General features: G+C 45.5%; 1 protein-coding gene across 1 annotated transcript in view; it reads left to right on the top strand.

Annotated features, from left to right (window-relative positions):
- The window catches only part of LOC309688663 (E3 ubiquitin-protein ligase rnf213-alpha-like), a gene marked incomplete at both ends in the record, with an annotated part of 113,477 nt that overhangs the window by 14,862 nt on the left and 82,598 nt on the right, over positions 1–16,017 (top strand). The window contains 5 exons of the mRNA XM_082504534.1: positions 75–292; positions 657–794; positions 1,048–1,200; positions 1,306–2,533; positions 3,269–3,453. Coding sequence (XP_082360660.1) covers positions 75–292; positions 657–794; positions 1,048–1,200; positions 1,306–2,533; positions 3,269–3,453 — 1,922 coding nt within the window. The remainder of the gene's footprint in view (positions 1–74; positions 293–656; positions 795–1,047; positions 1,201–1,305; positions 2,534–3,268; positions 3,454–16,017) is intronic.

Raw genomic sequence — 16,017 nt, 5'->3', positions numbered from 1 at the left:
GTACAGTATGCCATTCCTTGCAACCAAAAATTAAACACACTCTCATAACAGCTAAAGGAAATTTCTTTTTTCAGAAATCAGCGAGCTGAAAGTTTTTGTTGACCTGGCGTCGATCTCTGCTGGAGAAAATGACATGGATGTCGATCGAGTAGCCTGTTTCCATGATGCTGTCCTTGGTTACTCACCCATGCTCTATGATCTGAAACAGGACTCTGATTTTGAGAAATTCAAAGATGCATTGTCAAAGTTATGGAATGCATTTGATAATGACAGAAAGATACCAGAGAAACTGGTGAGATTCCATCCACTGCACATGAATATAACTAATGTCATTAGTACGATAAAACCATTTCCATACACCCATTTTCTGGTCGGGGTCCAGATGGTGGGGGCAGCATTAGAAAGAAGTTCTTTCACCTGCCAAACAATACTGTAGCATGGGGAAGTAGTAGAAGGGATAAACTGACCACTTATACCATGTCTTAGTTGTCCCCAACAAATTCATTGGGGTGTGAGTGTTTGTGTAAATGTTAGAAAGTGTTTAGGCATAAAAGTGCTGTAGGAATGTGTGTGATCAGGTGAATAAGACTTGCAGTAGGTAAAAAACTTCAACATTTGTTTTGTTTTTTCTTTGTTTTTTCATTGTTTTGTTTCAGCGGGATACTTCCCGCCAGCTAGAATGGTTAAAAACTGTTAGAGAAAGCCATGGATCTGTTGAACTGTCATCGCTGTCTCTGGCTACATCCATGAATGAGAGAGGGTTATATATCATCAAAGCACAACAACAGAAAAAGGTACAATAAATAGCTGGCATGAAAGTAATACTTACATTTGAATGAATTGCAGGTATAATATCATATACTAGCTATTGTTAAATAGATTCAGAGGAATAAAGTTTATATGTGGAATGAACAGTTATTTCCTGAGATACTATTACCTTTTAACCCAAATTCTCTTAAAGAGACCGTTTTACAATAATACCATATAAACTTTGGAGGGGTAAGGACACACATTTGAGGTAATCATTTTTTATTCTTCCCTTTTTAGATTACTTTAGAGAATTCACTGACCTTGCAAATTGAGGATGGACATACAAACATGACATATACCTATGAGGACCTGAAAGAGCTGCAAAATAAACTTATGCTTATGTCTGGAAAAAAACAACAAAATCAGAGCGAGGTGAAGCGCTTCACTGAGGTATGATTTTTTTTTTTAAAAATTTTTATCATTTGCTACATTGATGGTTTAACAATAACTTATATTTTTATATCACCTGTAATCTAATTTCTTCTTCATATTCAGGTGTTTGAAAACATCCAAAGACTTGCAAAAGCATTTGTAGACCTTCACACTGCAGGGAATCCACTTTTCAGGTGTTGGGAAGCTAAGATTTTTTGTAAAACTCAGAGTGACCCATGTATCATTATGGGAATAAAGTTTTGCAGAACCCTGCACAGCTTCCAAGTAAATGGAAGTTTAGTTGAACAGCTTACATCTCTATCCAAGAAGATGGAGATGTTTCTTGATAACTGGCAAGACTTCATGGACACACAGAGATTTAACCACTACTACTTAAACTACTTCACAGCAGAACAAATATTCTACTTGTGCAGTGTTCTGATTCCAACAAACATGAATGCAGAACTCGAAGACAAAGCACTGATGATGCTTTCTTTTATCAAAGCAAACTGCACAACATCAGATGTCTGGAGTACATGGAGTAGATTTCATGCAATAAGCAATAGAGAATGCAATGAACTATCTTCACCCAGTGTTAGCCATTTTGCACATGACAGTGACCCAGCAGATGAGCTACCCCAGGCTGTGGGTTTGAAAGAGTTGGAGGAGTTGTGGAATGGCTACATGAAAAACAAGGAAATATTTTTCCATGACCTATTAGACATTAGGAGTTTAGGATGTCTCTTGCAGTTGATGACAGAAAACCAAAATCAGAATGAGTTGGAAGAGGAACCAGAACTCTCTGAGACGAAAGACCATTCACTCAAAAGGAACCTTCCAAAAGGCCTAAGATCAAAACAACCTAATCTCATAATCTGCCCACATGATGAGGTCCTGACTTCAAGTATCTTCTTGTACATGAACAACTACTACGAGCCATTGCCAGCTTATGATGAAGTGCTTTTGTGTACCCCTTCAACATCTCATGAACAAGTAGAGCTTTTCCTAAGAAGATGTCTCACATCAGGTGAAATTGGCCAGAAGATTTACACAATGCTGTGGGCAGACCAGCTTTCCTATGATGTTAGCTGTGCAATGGAAAAGTGTTTTCAGAAACTGTGCTTCTTGAAAAAAGATTACAGGCTAGTGATCTTTTGCAGCTCTGATAGAGAGCACACTTACATTCCTACTGCATTCAGTCAATACAAAACAGACTTGGTGCCACAAGAGCCACTGGAAAGGATTCAACAGTATTTGTTGAGGCATTACACTGTTACCTCAGACTACAAGAATGCTATGTTCAAAGGAGGCTTTTCCTTTGGTATTGTTTCTTCCAGTCGTGCAGGAGTTGGTGAGTCTTGCATGTGCAATATACTTTCTTATGAGTAATTTCTTTCTGCACTATTTTTAAGTAATGGGATAAAAACATTACATATAGATTTCACCATTGATTTTATCATGATGGCTTTTGCGACTGCACTTGGGGACACATTCAGAGTTTTTGCAATTTTCCGGACTGACTGACCTCCAGTTCTTAAAGTAATGATGGACTGTCGTTTCTCTTTACTTAACTGATTGGATAGGTTCTTGTCATAATATACATTCTAACAGTTGTTAGAACCCCCATTAAGAATGCAAGAAATTCCACAAGTGAACCCTGATAAAGCACACCTGTGAAGTAAAACCATTTTGACGTCATGAAGCTCACCGAGAGAGGGCCAAGGGTTTGCAGCACTGTCAACAAAGCAAAGGGTGGCTTCTTTGAGGAATCTAAAATATAAAACATATTTAGATTTGTTTATCATTGTTTTTCTTTACTACATAATTCTATATATCTTGCTTCATATATTTGATGTCTTAAATATGTGTCTACAATGTAGTAGATAGTATAAATAAAGAAAAACCATTAAATTAGAAGGTGTGTCCAAACTTTTGAATAGTAGTATTTAAGATTTTTTTTGTAGAAAAGAGCATGCTGAATTTTGTCTTGATTTCTAGAAATGCATCTTTAATACTGTAGACTTACTGATGGACTCATTTCTGTCAAACAATAGATTGCCTCTTTTTTTTTTTTTTGTCATTTTAGGCAAGTCATTGTATATCCAAAGGTTGTTTGAAAACTTGGAGAGAAATATCGAACAAGGAACTGCATTTAAGAAGTGCATCAGGCTAACAGAACATGAGGTTGATGACCACAAGATTATCCAGTCTTTGTATGACACACCAAAACAAAAAGATCTTAAGGTCTTTCACTTTGATGTCACATCCTCGGTAAGCTGTTTTTATTAACCACGGTGAAAATACCTTATAGAATAGAATAAAATAAACCTTTATTATCCCAGAGATGAGAAATTTGGGTGTTACACAGCTCTTATAGCAAGGAGAATATAAAATATGAAAGTGAAGACACAAAGTTGTCCTATATACATAAGCAACTGAAGTTTGTATATACAGTTAACAATGTACAGAAAAATTGTACGGAGATATATATAAAATGTACAGTGAACAAACAAGCTGATGAGTAAGATAACCAATAGGATGTTAAACTGTGTTATAGAGTCTGACAGCTGCTGGTAGGAATAACCTGCGGTAGCGCTCCTTCCTGCACTGTGGGTGTAAAAGTCTCCTGCTGAACGAGCTGCGCAGTGCTTGTACAGTCTCATGCAGGTGGTGGGAGGTGTTGTCCATGATGGATGTTAGCTTAGACAACATCCTCTCCTCCCCAACCTGCTCAATGGACTGCTCAGGGACAGAGCTGGCCCTCTTGACCAGTTTGAGTTTCCCCCTGTCCCTCTCTGCCCTCACTGGAGAAATCAAAAAGCATTGACTCTCACAGTGCACTTGGTGCCCTCCAGATGAGAGAAGGCCCAATGCAGCAGGTAGATGACAGCGTCATCCACCCCGATGTTCCGCTAGTAAGAAAACTGCATCAGGTCTAGGTCTGTCCCGACTAATAGGCGAAGGTGGTGTAGTATGATCCTCTCCATGGTCTTCATCAGGTGTGAAGTCAGTGCAAGGGGTCTGAAGTGGTACGGCTCCTTGGGGTGCATTGTCTTTGGGACTGGTACCACAAAGGAGATCTTCCACAGACAGAGACTGAGCCTGATCTGCACAATCCCTCAATAGTCTGGAGCTGATTCTATCAGGTAAATGGTAAATGGCCTGCATTTGTATAGCGCTTTTCTAGTCCCTAAGGACCCCAAAGTGCTTCACACAACATTCAGTCATTCACCCATTCACACGCACATTCACACACTGGTGATGGCAAGCTACATTGTAGCCACAGCTGCCCTGGGGCGCACTGACAGAGGCGAGGCTGCCGGACACTGGCGCCACCGGGCCCTCTGACCACCACCAGTAGGCAAACATAGGGTTAGTATCTTGCCCAAGGATATTTGGCATGCAGTCAGGAGGCAGCCTGGGATCGAACCACCGACCTTCTGATTAGTGGCTGACCTGCTCTGCCACCTGAGCTACAGCCACCCAGGACCTGTGGCCTTCCTGGTTTTCATCTTCCTCAGCCGACTTCGCACCTGGTCAGTTGTGATGGAGAGGCTGCAGTGACAGTGAACAGTGAAGAAGCACTGCTGTGCTTTCTTCACTGTTTTGTTTGTGTGTACTGACCATGTGAGGTCCTCCACCAGATGTACACCTAGGAAACGGAAGCAGCTCACTCTCTCCACAGCAGGTCCGTTGACGGTGATGGGAGTGTGTGCTTCTCTGCACCTCCGGAAGTCCACTAACTCCTTTGTCTTTGCGACGTTGAGGGTGAGATGGTTCTCTCTGCACCAGTGGGTCAGGGCGCTGACCTTCTCCCTGTAAGCCATCTTATCACATTTGGTGATAAGATCCGCCACTGTAGTGTTGTCACAATGATGTTGGAGTTGCTAGTGGCCGTGCAGTCGTAGGTGTAGAGTGAGTACAGGAGAGTGCTCAGTACACACTCCTGTGGAGCATCAGTGTTTATTATGACGGGGGATAAGGTGATGCTGCCCAGACTGACCATGGTATCTGTCAGACAGGAAGTTAAGGATCCAGCTGCAGAGAGAGCTGCTTAATCCTAGATCCTGCAGTTTCCTGTCCAGCTTCGAGGGAATGATGGTATCGAATGCTAAGCTGTAGTCTACAAACAGCATTCTCACACTCTGTGTCTCTCTTCTTCTGGTGGGAGAGGGCAGTATGTATGTCAGGTCTATGGCGTCATCAGTGGAGCTGTTGTGGCGGTATGCGAATTGTAGAGGGTCCAGTGAGTCGGGTAGTGCAGAGCAGATGAAGTCCCTGACCAGCCTCTCAAAGCATTTGCTCACGATGGGGGTCAGGGCTACCAGTCGCCAGTCAATCAGTGATGAGATGGTGGAGGATTTGGGTACAGGGACGATGGTGGCCATTTTGAAGCAGGCTACAGACAAAGAGAGAGAAAGGTTGAAGATGTGCATAAACACTCCAGCCAGCTAAGCCTTGCATGACTTGAGGATGCGGCCAGGGATCCTGTCCGGACCATTAGCTCTGCATGCATCCACCTTCCTGAAGCATTTCCGCACATCCTCCTCAGACACTGTTTGCACACTGACGTCATCCGCGGTGCGTCACACTGTCCGGTCTTGTGATGTTCGCTGTGTCGAATCTAGCGTAGAATACGTTTAGATCCTCGCACAGAGAGGCCGTGGTCTGTGGTGTGCTAATTTTCCCTCTAAAGTCTGCGATTGTGTTTAGTCCCTGCCACATACTCCGAGGGTTGTCAAATTGTTGTTCCACTCTGTCCCTGTACTTATGTTTGGCTGCTTTGATCATCTTCCGGAGTTAGTAATGTGCGTGTTTGTAGTCAGATGTGTTCACGGAACCCAAAGTAGTGCTCTGTGCTGCCAGTGCCGTGCGAACATTGCTGTTAATCCACGGTTTTTGGTTTGGGTAGGATTTGACTATTCTGGATGGGACGACATCTTCTATGCATTTTCTGATGAATCTGCACACTGAGTCTGTGTACTCATCAATGTCGTCAGCAGCCATGCAAATCATTTCCCAGTCCCGCAGCATGGACTCTGATTGGTCCGACCAGTGGTGCACTGCATTCATGGTTGGAGCTTCCGGTTTCAGCTTGTGCCTGTAGCTGCGCAGGAGCAGGATGGAGCGATGATCTGATTGGCCGAATGGGGCATGGGGTAGGGCTTTGTACACATCCCGGAAGGAGGTGTAACAGTGGTCAAGTAGCTGGTCTCCATGAATGTTGAAATGAATGTGTTTGTGAAGTTTTGGTGAAACTTTCTTCAGGTTTCGTTTGTTAAAGTCCCCGGTCATGATAAATCCTGCCTCTGGGTGCACGGTGTCCGTGCTGCTGATTGCGTTGTACAGTTCCGAGTGCTCGATCAGTGTCGGATTGTGGGGGAATGTTAACAGCCATAATGATCACTGCTGTAAATTCCCTTGATAGCCAGAATGGTCGGCACTTAATCATCAGGTACTCTAGGTCTGGTGAGCAGAAGGATTTGACCGGGTGCACATTTGCATAATCACACCAGCTGTTGTTGATCATGAAATACACACCAAAGCCTCTGCTTTTCCCAGTTAGCTCCTGTGACCTGTCCGCGCAGTGCATGGAGAATCCCGGTAGTTGCATGGTGGAGTCCGGTACCTTGTCCAATAAGCAGGTTTCTGTGAGGCAGATCACACAGCAGTCCCACATCTCTCACTGGAATGAGAGCCGTGCCCCAAGCTCGCGCAGTTTGTTCTCCAGAGATTGCACATTAGCAAGTAATAAACTGGGTAGTGGTTGTCTGTTAGTGTGCCATCTCAGTCGAACCAGAACGCCGGATTTTCTCCCTCTGCGTCGGCTCTCCAGGAGCCCAGAACAAAAGGTGTCTCAGGTGAGATGAATGGGGGGTCAGTAAACGGAGGGTCCAAAACTTGAACTCCTTTTGACCCAGCGTGTTGTGTTTTCTCTTCTTGCGATTTTGGTTCTGTTCTTCCTCTGGTTAGTGTTTACTCTGTTCTGCCCGTGTGTTCCTGTATCTAGTCCGCGTTTCTTAGTTTGTGTCCTTTCATGTGTAAGTTCCTGTTTTATTGTGAAGGTCTGCGTCTTATGTGAGTGTTTTCAGTCTCCCTAGTCTCGTCACGTTAATCACTCCCAGCTGTGTTCCCCACCTGTGTGTAATCTCCCTGTGTTCTCTGAGTGTATTTAAGTTGTGTCTTCTGTCATAGTAGTTGCTGGTTCATCTGTGTTGTTTCCCCTCGGTCTCCCTGCGTCTCTCCGTATGTATTTCCCCGGACCTCCCTGCATCTTCGTTTCTGGTTTGTTTTGTTAGTTTTACCCAGTTTAGGTTTTCCTGTTTCACCTTCACCCACGCCATTGCTGTTTGTATTTTCTTTTGTTAAATAAATACTCATCTGCACCAGAGCTGCCGCATTTTGGGTCCTATCTCCAATTCCACACATCTGCCACCGCGGTCGTGACAGTACGAACCAGCCAGCATGGACCTTGCGGCACTCAATCCGTCCGAGGAGCTCCAGGATGACATCAGCTACAATGTGGAGATCCTCCTCGGGCTGTGGCTGGAGAATCCTCCATACGAGCTTCGCCGCACCGTTGAAAACCGGCTACAACGGCTCTTTTCCGGCCTGCCATGGCTTTTAAAAACGCTTCCTCCGACCATGCAGGCTTTTCTCCAGCACACACCGCACCTTCTCTCAGCCACTCCTGCCTCGCTGCCCGACTCGCCGGATGTGATCTTGCCCGGCCCGTCGGAGCCGTCTGCGGGGAGGAAACGCCGATCCCACAGCCGGACGTTCGGGCTTCTAATTCGCCGGCTGTGGTGAGTGAGGACTCTTTTCCGTTTTCGGACTGTGTGACTGTTCATTCAGGGGCTGTGTTCTGTGCGGCAGATGATTCTGTGAACAGCGTATCACCTGCTCAGCAGACACTCTCTGCTCAGTTAGCTGCCCCGCAGACACACTCTGCTCTGTCACCAGTGTCTTCCTCTTTTCAGTCTCCAGTGTCACTTTCAGTTCAGCCTCCAGAGCCTCCAGTGTCAACTCTAGTTCAGTCTCCAGCGCCTCCAGTGTCACTTTCAGTTCAGTCTCCAGCGCCTCCAGTGTCACTTTCAGTTCAGTCTCCAGCGCCTCCAGTGTCACTTTCAGTTCAGTCTCCAGCGCCTCCAGTGTCACCTGTAGTTCAGGCCCCAGCGCCTCCAGTTTCACCTGTAGTTCAGGCCCCAGCGCCTCCAGTGTCACCTGTAGTTCAGGCCCCAGTCTTACCAGTTTCACTCATTCACTCCATGCAGGGAGAAAGTCTAATTTCACCTCAAGGTGCTTTTCATAGTTTAGCCGCCATTGGCACAGTTTGCCGCTCCAGGGCTTCCCCAGAGGCTAGGTCTCAGTCCCCAGCTGATTCTGAACCCCTGAAGTTTAAGCAGCCACCTGAGAACTGCACCATGTCAGCGTTGCCTGGGCAGAGCCAGTGCTCAGTGCATTGCCAGTCGCCTTTGTGTCAGCTAGTGGCCTCCATGACTGCTGGCTTAGTGATGACTTCTGCTGGAGGGTCCGAGGGATCGCTCCGGCCTTCATCTCCTGTCTCCGCTGGAGGGTCCGAGGGACCGCTCTGGCCTTCGTCTCCTGTCTCCGCCGGAGGGTCCGAGGGGCCCGTCTGGCCTTCGTCTCCTGTCGTCGCTGGAGGGTCCAAAGGATCCGTCCAGTCTGCAGCGCCTCTGGCCTCCACGCCGCCGCCTGCAGCGCCTCCGTCTCCAGCTTCCACGCCGCCGCCTGCAGCGCCTCCGTCTCTGGCTTCCACGCCGCCACCTGCAGCGCCTCCGTCTCTGGCTTCCACGCCGCCGCCTGCAGCCTCGTCTGGTCCAGCTTCAGAGCCGTCAGCCTCATCTGGTCCAGCTTCAGAGCCGTCATCCACGCCAGCTGCAGCCTCATCATCCACGCCAGCTGCAGCCTCTGCTTCAGCGTCGCCTAGCCCAGCCTCCGTGTCTTCATGTCTCCCTAGTCTCGTCACGTTAATCACTCCCAGCTGTGTTCCCCACCTGTGTGTAATCTCCCTGTGTTCTCTGAGTGTATTTAAGTTGTGTTGTTTCCCCTCGGTCTCCCTGCGTCTCTCCGTATGTATTTCCCCGAACCTCCCTGCATCTTCGTTTCTGGTTTGTTTTGTTAGTTTTACCCAGTTTAGGTTTTCCTGTTTCACCTTCACCCGCGCCATTGCTCTTTGTATTTTCTTTTGTTAAATAAATACTCATCTGCACCAGAGCTGCCGCATTTTGGGTCCTATCTCCAATTCCACACATCCACCACCGCGGTCGTGACATGTTGCTTGGGGGAGCTCGCGACGAGGCTGCCATACTCAGCGCTATCTTGGTGTAAAAAACCCAAAAAACAATGCTGATGTGTCCCGATTTACACCATTTCTCGTTCACATACATCACGATCACCCCACCTTTCCTCTTGCCAGTCTTCTTCGCGTCCTGATCCGCTCTCACAAGAATCTCGGTACAGTCACATGAGAGTCTGGAGTGAGGTGTGTACTGTATATGGTAAATCGTAAATGGCCTGTATTTGTATAGCGCTTTACTATTCCCTAAGGACCCCAAAGCGCTTTACACATCTAGTCATCCACCCATTCACACACACATTCACACACTGGTGATGGCAAGCTTCATTGTAGCCACAGCCACCCTGGGGTGCACTGACGGAGGCGAGAGAGGTGTGTTAGCCACGACTCTATGTAGCGCATCATGCTAACCTCCTTTTGGAGTCTGGTCAGCGCCACCAATTCCTCGATCTTATCTAACATTTCCCATAATGATCAAGGGTAGACATGGTTTGTACCGTCTCTTCTGCTCTCAACACTCAAGCTCTACAGCCTTGTCTAACGTCACAAGTTGCTTCTGGCTAGCATTCTTGTGACAGGTTACAAAAAAGGGTGAAAAAAGCAAGGAAAACAGATTAAATAAGTTAAAAGAATGGAAGTTGGTTAGGGCTCCTGTAACTGGTAGCCTCTCCTGTGGCGCCATCTTGATATATATCTACTTTTTTGCTATGGTTCTCTGAGAATCCCTTAATTCAGGGATAAGCAGCTCAATTCCCAAATTAACGATTTTAGTTAAATTCTTTTTTTACTATAGTTAACTTAGTTTAGTTATGGTAATTTTCAGCACTTGGCAAGCCACTGTAAAACCTGCGAGTTTATCCCATAAAATCCAGAGCCTTTCCAAGTATGCAGCAACCTTTTTCTCGTTGACATCACAGCTATTTTTCCAGAAGAGCTGCCATGTCAATTTTGTTTTGCAAGTGAAGCTCCAGGTTTCCTGCAATATTTTTGATCAGGCTTACCTAGCGAGGGGTACATTCTGTAATGCTACTTTTCTCTGAGGGCATATTAGCATGACAGAGTCCACAAAACAAAGTCCGCATTACTTACTGCAAAACTTACTGTTTTTTTGTGATGTTTTGGGAAATTACAAACGTGGTCTTGACTGCTCCATCCCCTATGGAAGCCCGTTTCCGCCACTAAAAAAAAAAAAAAAAGCTAGTATCCATAACTCGAAATTTCGAGTTATTTTCTCGAAATTTCGAGTTATTATCTCGAAATTTCGAGAAATATAACTCGAAATTTCGAGTTACTTTTCTCAAAATTTCGAGTTAGCTCTGCCAATCAAAAATATACGTGAATGAGGTCGCTTTCTTGTTACCCGGAAGCATATGGCGCAGGACCGCGCACTCAAAAACGGATCCCAACAAATTAAAGTATGTTTGCTGATAGTAACACCATGTGATTCAGCTAATAACACAGGGATTTCATCATTTGTGAAGCCAGGCTGAAAACACTCAGCAATCTGTGCATTCACGACTGGATGTAATACCGGTAGCTTAGCTGTAGCATTTGTAGCTGAGGGCTTCAGCTTCCGGGTAACATGGAAATGACGTCATTCACGTAGATTACTGATTGGCAGCGCTAACTCGAAATTTCGAGTTGCTTTTCTCAAAATTTTGAGTTAATATGTCGAAATTTCGAGATAATAACTCGAAATTTCGAGAAAATAACTCGAAATTTTGAGTTATGGATCCTTTTTTTTTTTTTTTAGTGGCGGAAACGGGCTTCCATAATCCCCAGATGCAGAAAGCTGGGTAGAAAGTCTTTGTTGCTTTTACAGTTTTGGTAGCAAGGGTCCAGATGCCCTTTCCCTGTATAGTCCCATCATGGCAATTCTTATTGTAACCCTGAAACACAGCAATCTGCTCTTCTCAAACTAAGCTTTGACTTCACTAAATAAATACTTAGAATCCAGTGATGAAAGATACATCCAATGAATGGCTGGGATACATCATCAGTGATGTATCCTGGGTGTTTTGGGTCTCACAACATCACAAGATCATACATCCTCACCTATGTAACCCAGCTGGACTTAATCAGGCCCTTATTGGCATCCAGCAGCATTAGATCACAGATCGCTCCTCTTGATCAGCAGCCACCTGGAAGCTGTCTCTGCTGCTTCTGTTGTAGTCATGATGGCTGTTGTTCTAGATCAGGGGTTTGCAACCATGGGCACGTGTGCCACAGCTGACACGCGAAGGGTTAACTGATGGCACGACCATAGCTGGACTGGCCGATGGAGATTTTTCATTTTTATGGGCCAATGATTTTTTTTTGATTTTTTTTTGTAACGGGATAAACAATGAAAGGTGGTGGATCGCCCAAATGCTGGCCGATGCATAAGAATAACTTGTTCGTTGGTGGTGGCTATGGATGAGGGAAAGGGGAGGCAGGAGGAGGAGAGATCCGAGGCGGCAGCCGGTCCGAGTGTCAGGTGAACTGAACTTCAGGTAAGAAGTTATGACCTGCAGTCTATCTAGGTCAGATATAAACCAAGTTTAGGTGTAGTTTATTTTCGTTGTGCTGACTTTTTACAGTCAGTTACAATAACTCGTACTGCGTACTAGCTAGCATGACAGAGTTTCTATGCAGCTCAGCGGGTGCTATGATGTTACTGATAGTGAACTTTATTTTATTTATAAGGTTAGTTAGTAGAATTGCTTACCATCCCATAAAAAACGGAATTGTCCCGTATTCAAATTCAATTTTTTTTTTATTTGTCACGTACACAGTCATATACAGTACGATATGTAGTGAAATGCTTGGACAACTGCTCGTGACCTAAAGAAAACAAAAAAGGAAAAGGCTATGAATAAGATAGGAAATAAATATGAAAAATTAAAAAGGGTAAATTTAACTAGGAAGGAATAAAATATAAATTAAGGTTAAAAATGAAATAACTGTACAACACAAATTAGAATGAAGGGTAAATTTAACTGGGAAAGAATAAGATAAAATATATAAATTAAAGTTGAAAATAAAATAACTGTACAACAAAATACACAATATAGAACTATATAAGAATGTATGAAGAAATATAAATATAAATAAATATATACACAATAACAGCAGCTGTACAAGTATTAACCGGAAATGAAGAATATAGTGACCAGTGTTGTGCAAAAACAATGTCCAGAAAGTCCAGTGTGTGTGTAAGAACCATATGTGTGGGTCAGTACTGTGTGGTGGTGTGATTGAGAGACCGTATCGCCTGCGGGAAGAAGCTCCTCCTCAGTCTCTCTGTGTTGGTCTTCAGGGAGCGGAATCGCTTTCCTGACCTCAGCAGAGAGAACAGTCTGTTGTTGGGATGGCTGAGGTCCTTCACGATCTTCCTGGCCTTGGTCCAGCACCGCCTGCTGTAGATTGAGTGCAGGTCAGGGAGCTCGGAGCGGATGGTGCGCTCAGCTGACCGCACAACCCTCTGTAGAGCTCGTCTGTCCTGCATGGTGCTGTTCCCGAACCAGGTTAAGATGTTTCCCGCCAGGATGCTCTCTATGGTGCACGAGTAAAAGTTCCTGAGCACCTTGGAGGGCAGTTGGAAGTCTCTCAAGCGTCTGAGGTGGTAGAGACGCTGTCGGGCCTTTTTCACCACGGTGTTGATGTGACAGGACCATGACAGGTCCTGCGTGATGTGAACTCCGAGGTATTTGAAGCTGTCCACTCTCTCCACTGGGCACTCATTGATGACGGGGGTCTGGTAGTTCCTCTCCTGCTTAGTGCTGAAGTCCACTATCAGCTCCTTTGTCTTACTGACATTTAGAAGGAGGTTGTTCCTCTGGCACCAGTTCTCCAGATTCCTAATCTCCTTCAGGTAGGCCGTCTCGTTGTTATCAGAGATCAGGCCCACCACGACGGTGTCGTCAGCAAACTTGATGATGGTGGTGGAGCTGGTAGTGGCCACACAGTCATATGTGTACAAAGAGTACAGCAGGGGGCTCAGAACACACCCCTGGGGGGCTCCAGTGCTGAGAGTGGTGGAGGCTGAAACATGTCCGCCCATCCTTACTGCCTGTGGTCTGCCAGTTAGGAAGTTGGAGATCCACTGACACATAGATGAGCTGAGTCCCAGATGCTCCAGCTTGGTGGTGAGTGTGGAGGGAATTATGGTGTTAAATGCAGAGCTGTAGTCTATGAAGAACATTTTAACATAATGCCCCCTTCTAGTGTCCAAGTGAGTGAGTGATGTGTGGAGGAGATGAGAGATGGCATCGTCTGTGGAACGATTTGGACGGTAAGCGAACTGTAGTGGGTCCAGTGTGTCTGGTAGTGAAGAAATGATGAAGTCTCTGACCAGGCGTTCAAAGCACTTCATCACTACTGAGGTGAGGGCTACAGGGCGATAGTCATTGAGAGAAGCAGGGTGGGGTTTCTTCGGGACAGGAACAATGATGGACTCTTTGAAGCATGTGGGGATCACCGACTGAGATAAAGAGATGTTGAATATCTCAGTGAACACAGGAGCTAGCTGGTATGCGCAGTCTCTTAGGATACGACCTGGGATGCCGTCTGGTCCTGCTGCTTTCCTGGTGTTCACTCTTTTGAAGGCTCTCCTTACTTCATGCTCGGAGATGACGAGCACCTTTCCGGTGCTGGCAGTATCTTCCTGTCTGCAGCCGTTAGCGCCGCTAACACTAGCATTGTTGGAGACCTTAGCTGCAGCCTCGAAGCGAGCATAGAAAGTGTTCAGCTCGTCTGCCAGAGTCACGGCCGCGTTCGTCATACCGGTTGTTGGTGCTTTATAGTCCGTTATTGTCCTTAGTCCCCGCCACAGGCTCCTAGAGTCACTCTGTTGGAGTTGTGACTCTAGTTTCCTCCCGTAGCGCTGCTTCGCCTCTTTCACCGCCCTCCGCACGTTATATGACGCAGCTTTGTACGGGTCCATGTCCCCCGTTGTGAGTCCCACGTTGTAGGCAGCGGTGCGGGATCTCAGAGCGTTGCAGATGGTTTTATCCACCCATGGCTTCTGGTTGGGAAACGTTGTGATAGTCTTTGTCTCCACGGTATTGTTACGGGTCCCAAGGATGAAGACCACGATGACAATATGTTACCTGTAAAAGCAGGTGAAGAGCGGAGTAAGGAAGACACGATGCGTCTCTGCTTTCCTCCAGAACGTGTCTGAGTCTGATTTATTTCACACAAATAAATGCTATAAAACACTAAACATGAGCTTTCAATATACTGTTCAGCTGGTTCCTCATTCACATCAATTACATTTACTTATTTCACAACATCAGTGAAATATACTCTTTTTAACTGGTTCAGTTTCTTAAGTTCACACTTCTTTCCATAACAACTACATTCTTTTATCATATCAATAAACACATCACATTGTCTTCTGCAGTGTCTTACTGGCTAAACAGTTATATTCAATAACAGCATTGGTAAATACATTACATTTGTTCCCTCCAGTAATTTACTGGCAAAATCACTATTTAGTGCATCATGAAACACAGCTTGTTTAATTAACCCGTGAATGCCTCTGTTAGCTACACAGAGTTGCTCAGAGTGCTTGTGTTACACTAGCTAATCTACTCAGTCACTTTCAACATAACTATTAACATTCACATCTCACAGAACTGATTCGATTGGAGCATTACAACACGTTTGCACCGAGCATAGGAGCGCACTGACTCTGCTTCACGAGCGCTCCACCTAACGAGCGGGCTCGCGGTGCGGTCGCACGGGACACTCCTCTGGTTTTCTCCCGCGTTTACATGTAATTAACTCGGGCGGACCGCCTTAACTCTCTCATTCACGTTAACGTGGGTAACCATGGTAACAATAAACAACATTTTCGGTGCGAGCACCATTTACCGACCTGTAAAAGCAGGTGAAGAGCGGAGTAAGGAAGACACGATGCGTCTCTGCTTTCCTCCAGAACGTGTCTGAGGAAGCAGCGGAAGGTGGGCTCCACTTACTGCACCCCCAAACCCCGGAGCAAGCACCAAAGTTCCGCCCTCACTGCTTTCTAACATAAAATGAATCCCTATTACATGGATTTTCTATCCTCTTAAAGAACTGAAAATAAATACATATAGCAATGAAAAATGTCCCGTTACATGAGTGTTTTACACAAAATAACATTAATGTGGTCATTCCCTCACAGGGGTGCCACACACTCCCCTACAACAAAAGTGGCTCCTGACACTTGAAACAAATTTACACTCCCAATCTCTGTATTCTCGTCAAATCTCGGACAGTGAATAATCAAACCCTTAAATTAAAACTTCAAGCACTTAGGAATGTTTGGTTCTCTAGGATTAAGCAACCACCATAGTTTAGGGCTTCTTCCTAATAACTACATATGGGGTAGAGAAGAGAGATATATGGGACCTGGACGACCGGTGGGCCTTGGAATGAAGATAGGCTTGGTTGTGGGGGCCACAGGGTGGCCGAAGGCACGAGGTAAGTATCTACCATGTTTACAGTGGGCCGTGACTGGTATGTTGGATGACCTAGAGATGAATAGGTGA

Source organism: Aulonocara stuartgranti (assembly GCF_965226115.1).
Source record: "Aulonocara stuartgranti genome assembly, chromosome: 15".
NCBI classification, from domain to species: domain Eukaryota; kingdom Metazoa; phylum Chordata; class Actinopteri; order Cichliformes; family Cichlidae; genus Aulonocara; species Aulonocara stuartgranti.
Note: the sequence above shows the minus strand (reverse complement) of the source record. Positions and strands in the feature narration are given on the sequence as shown.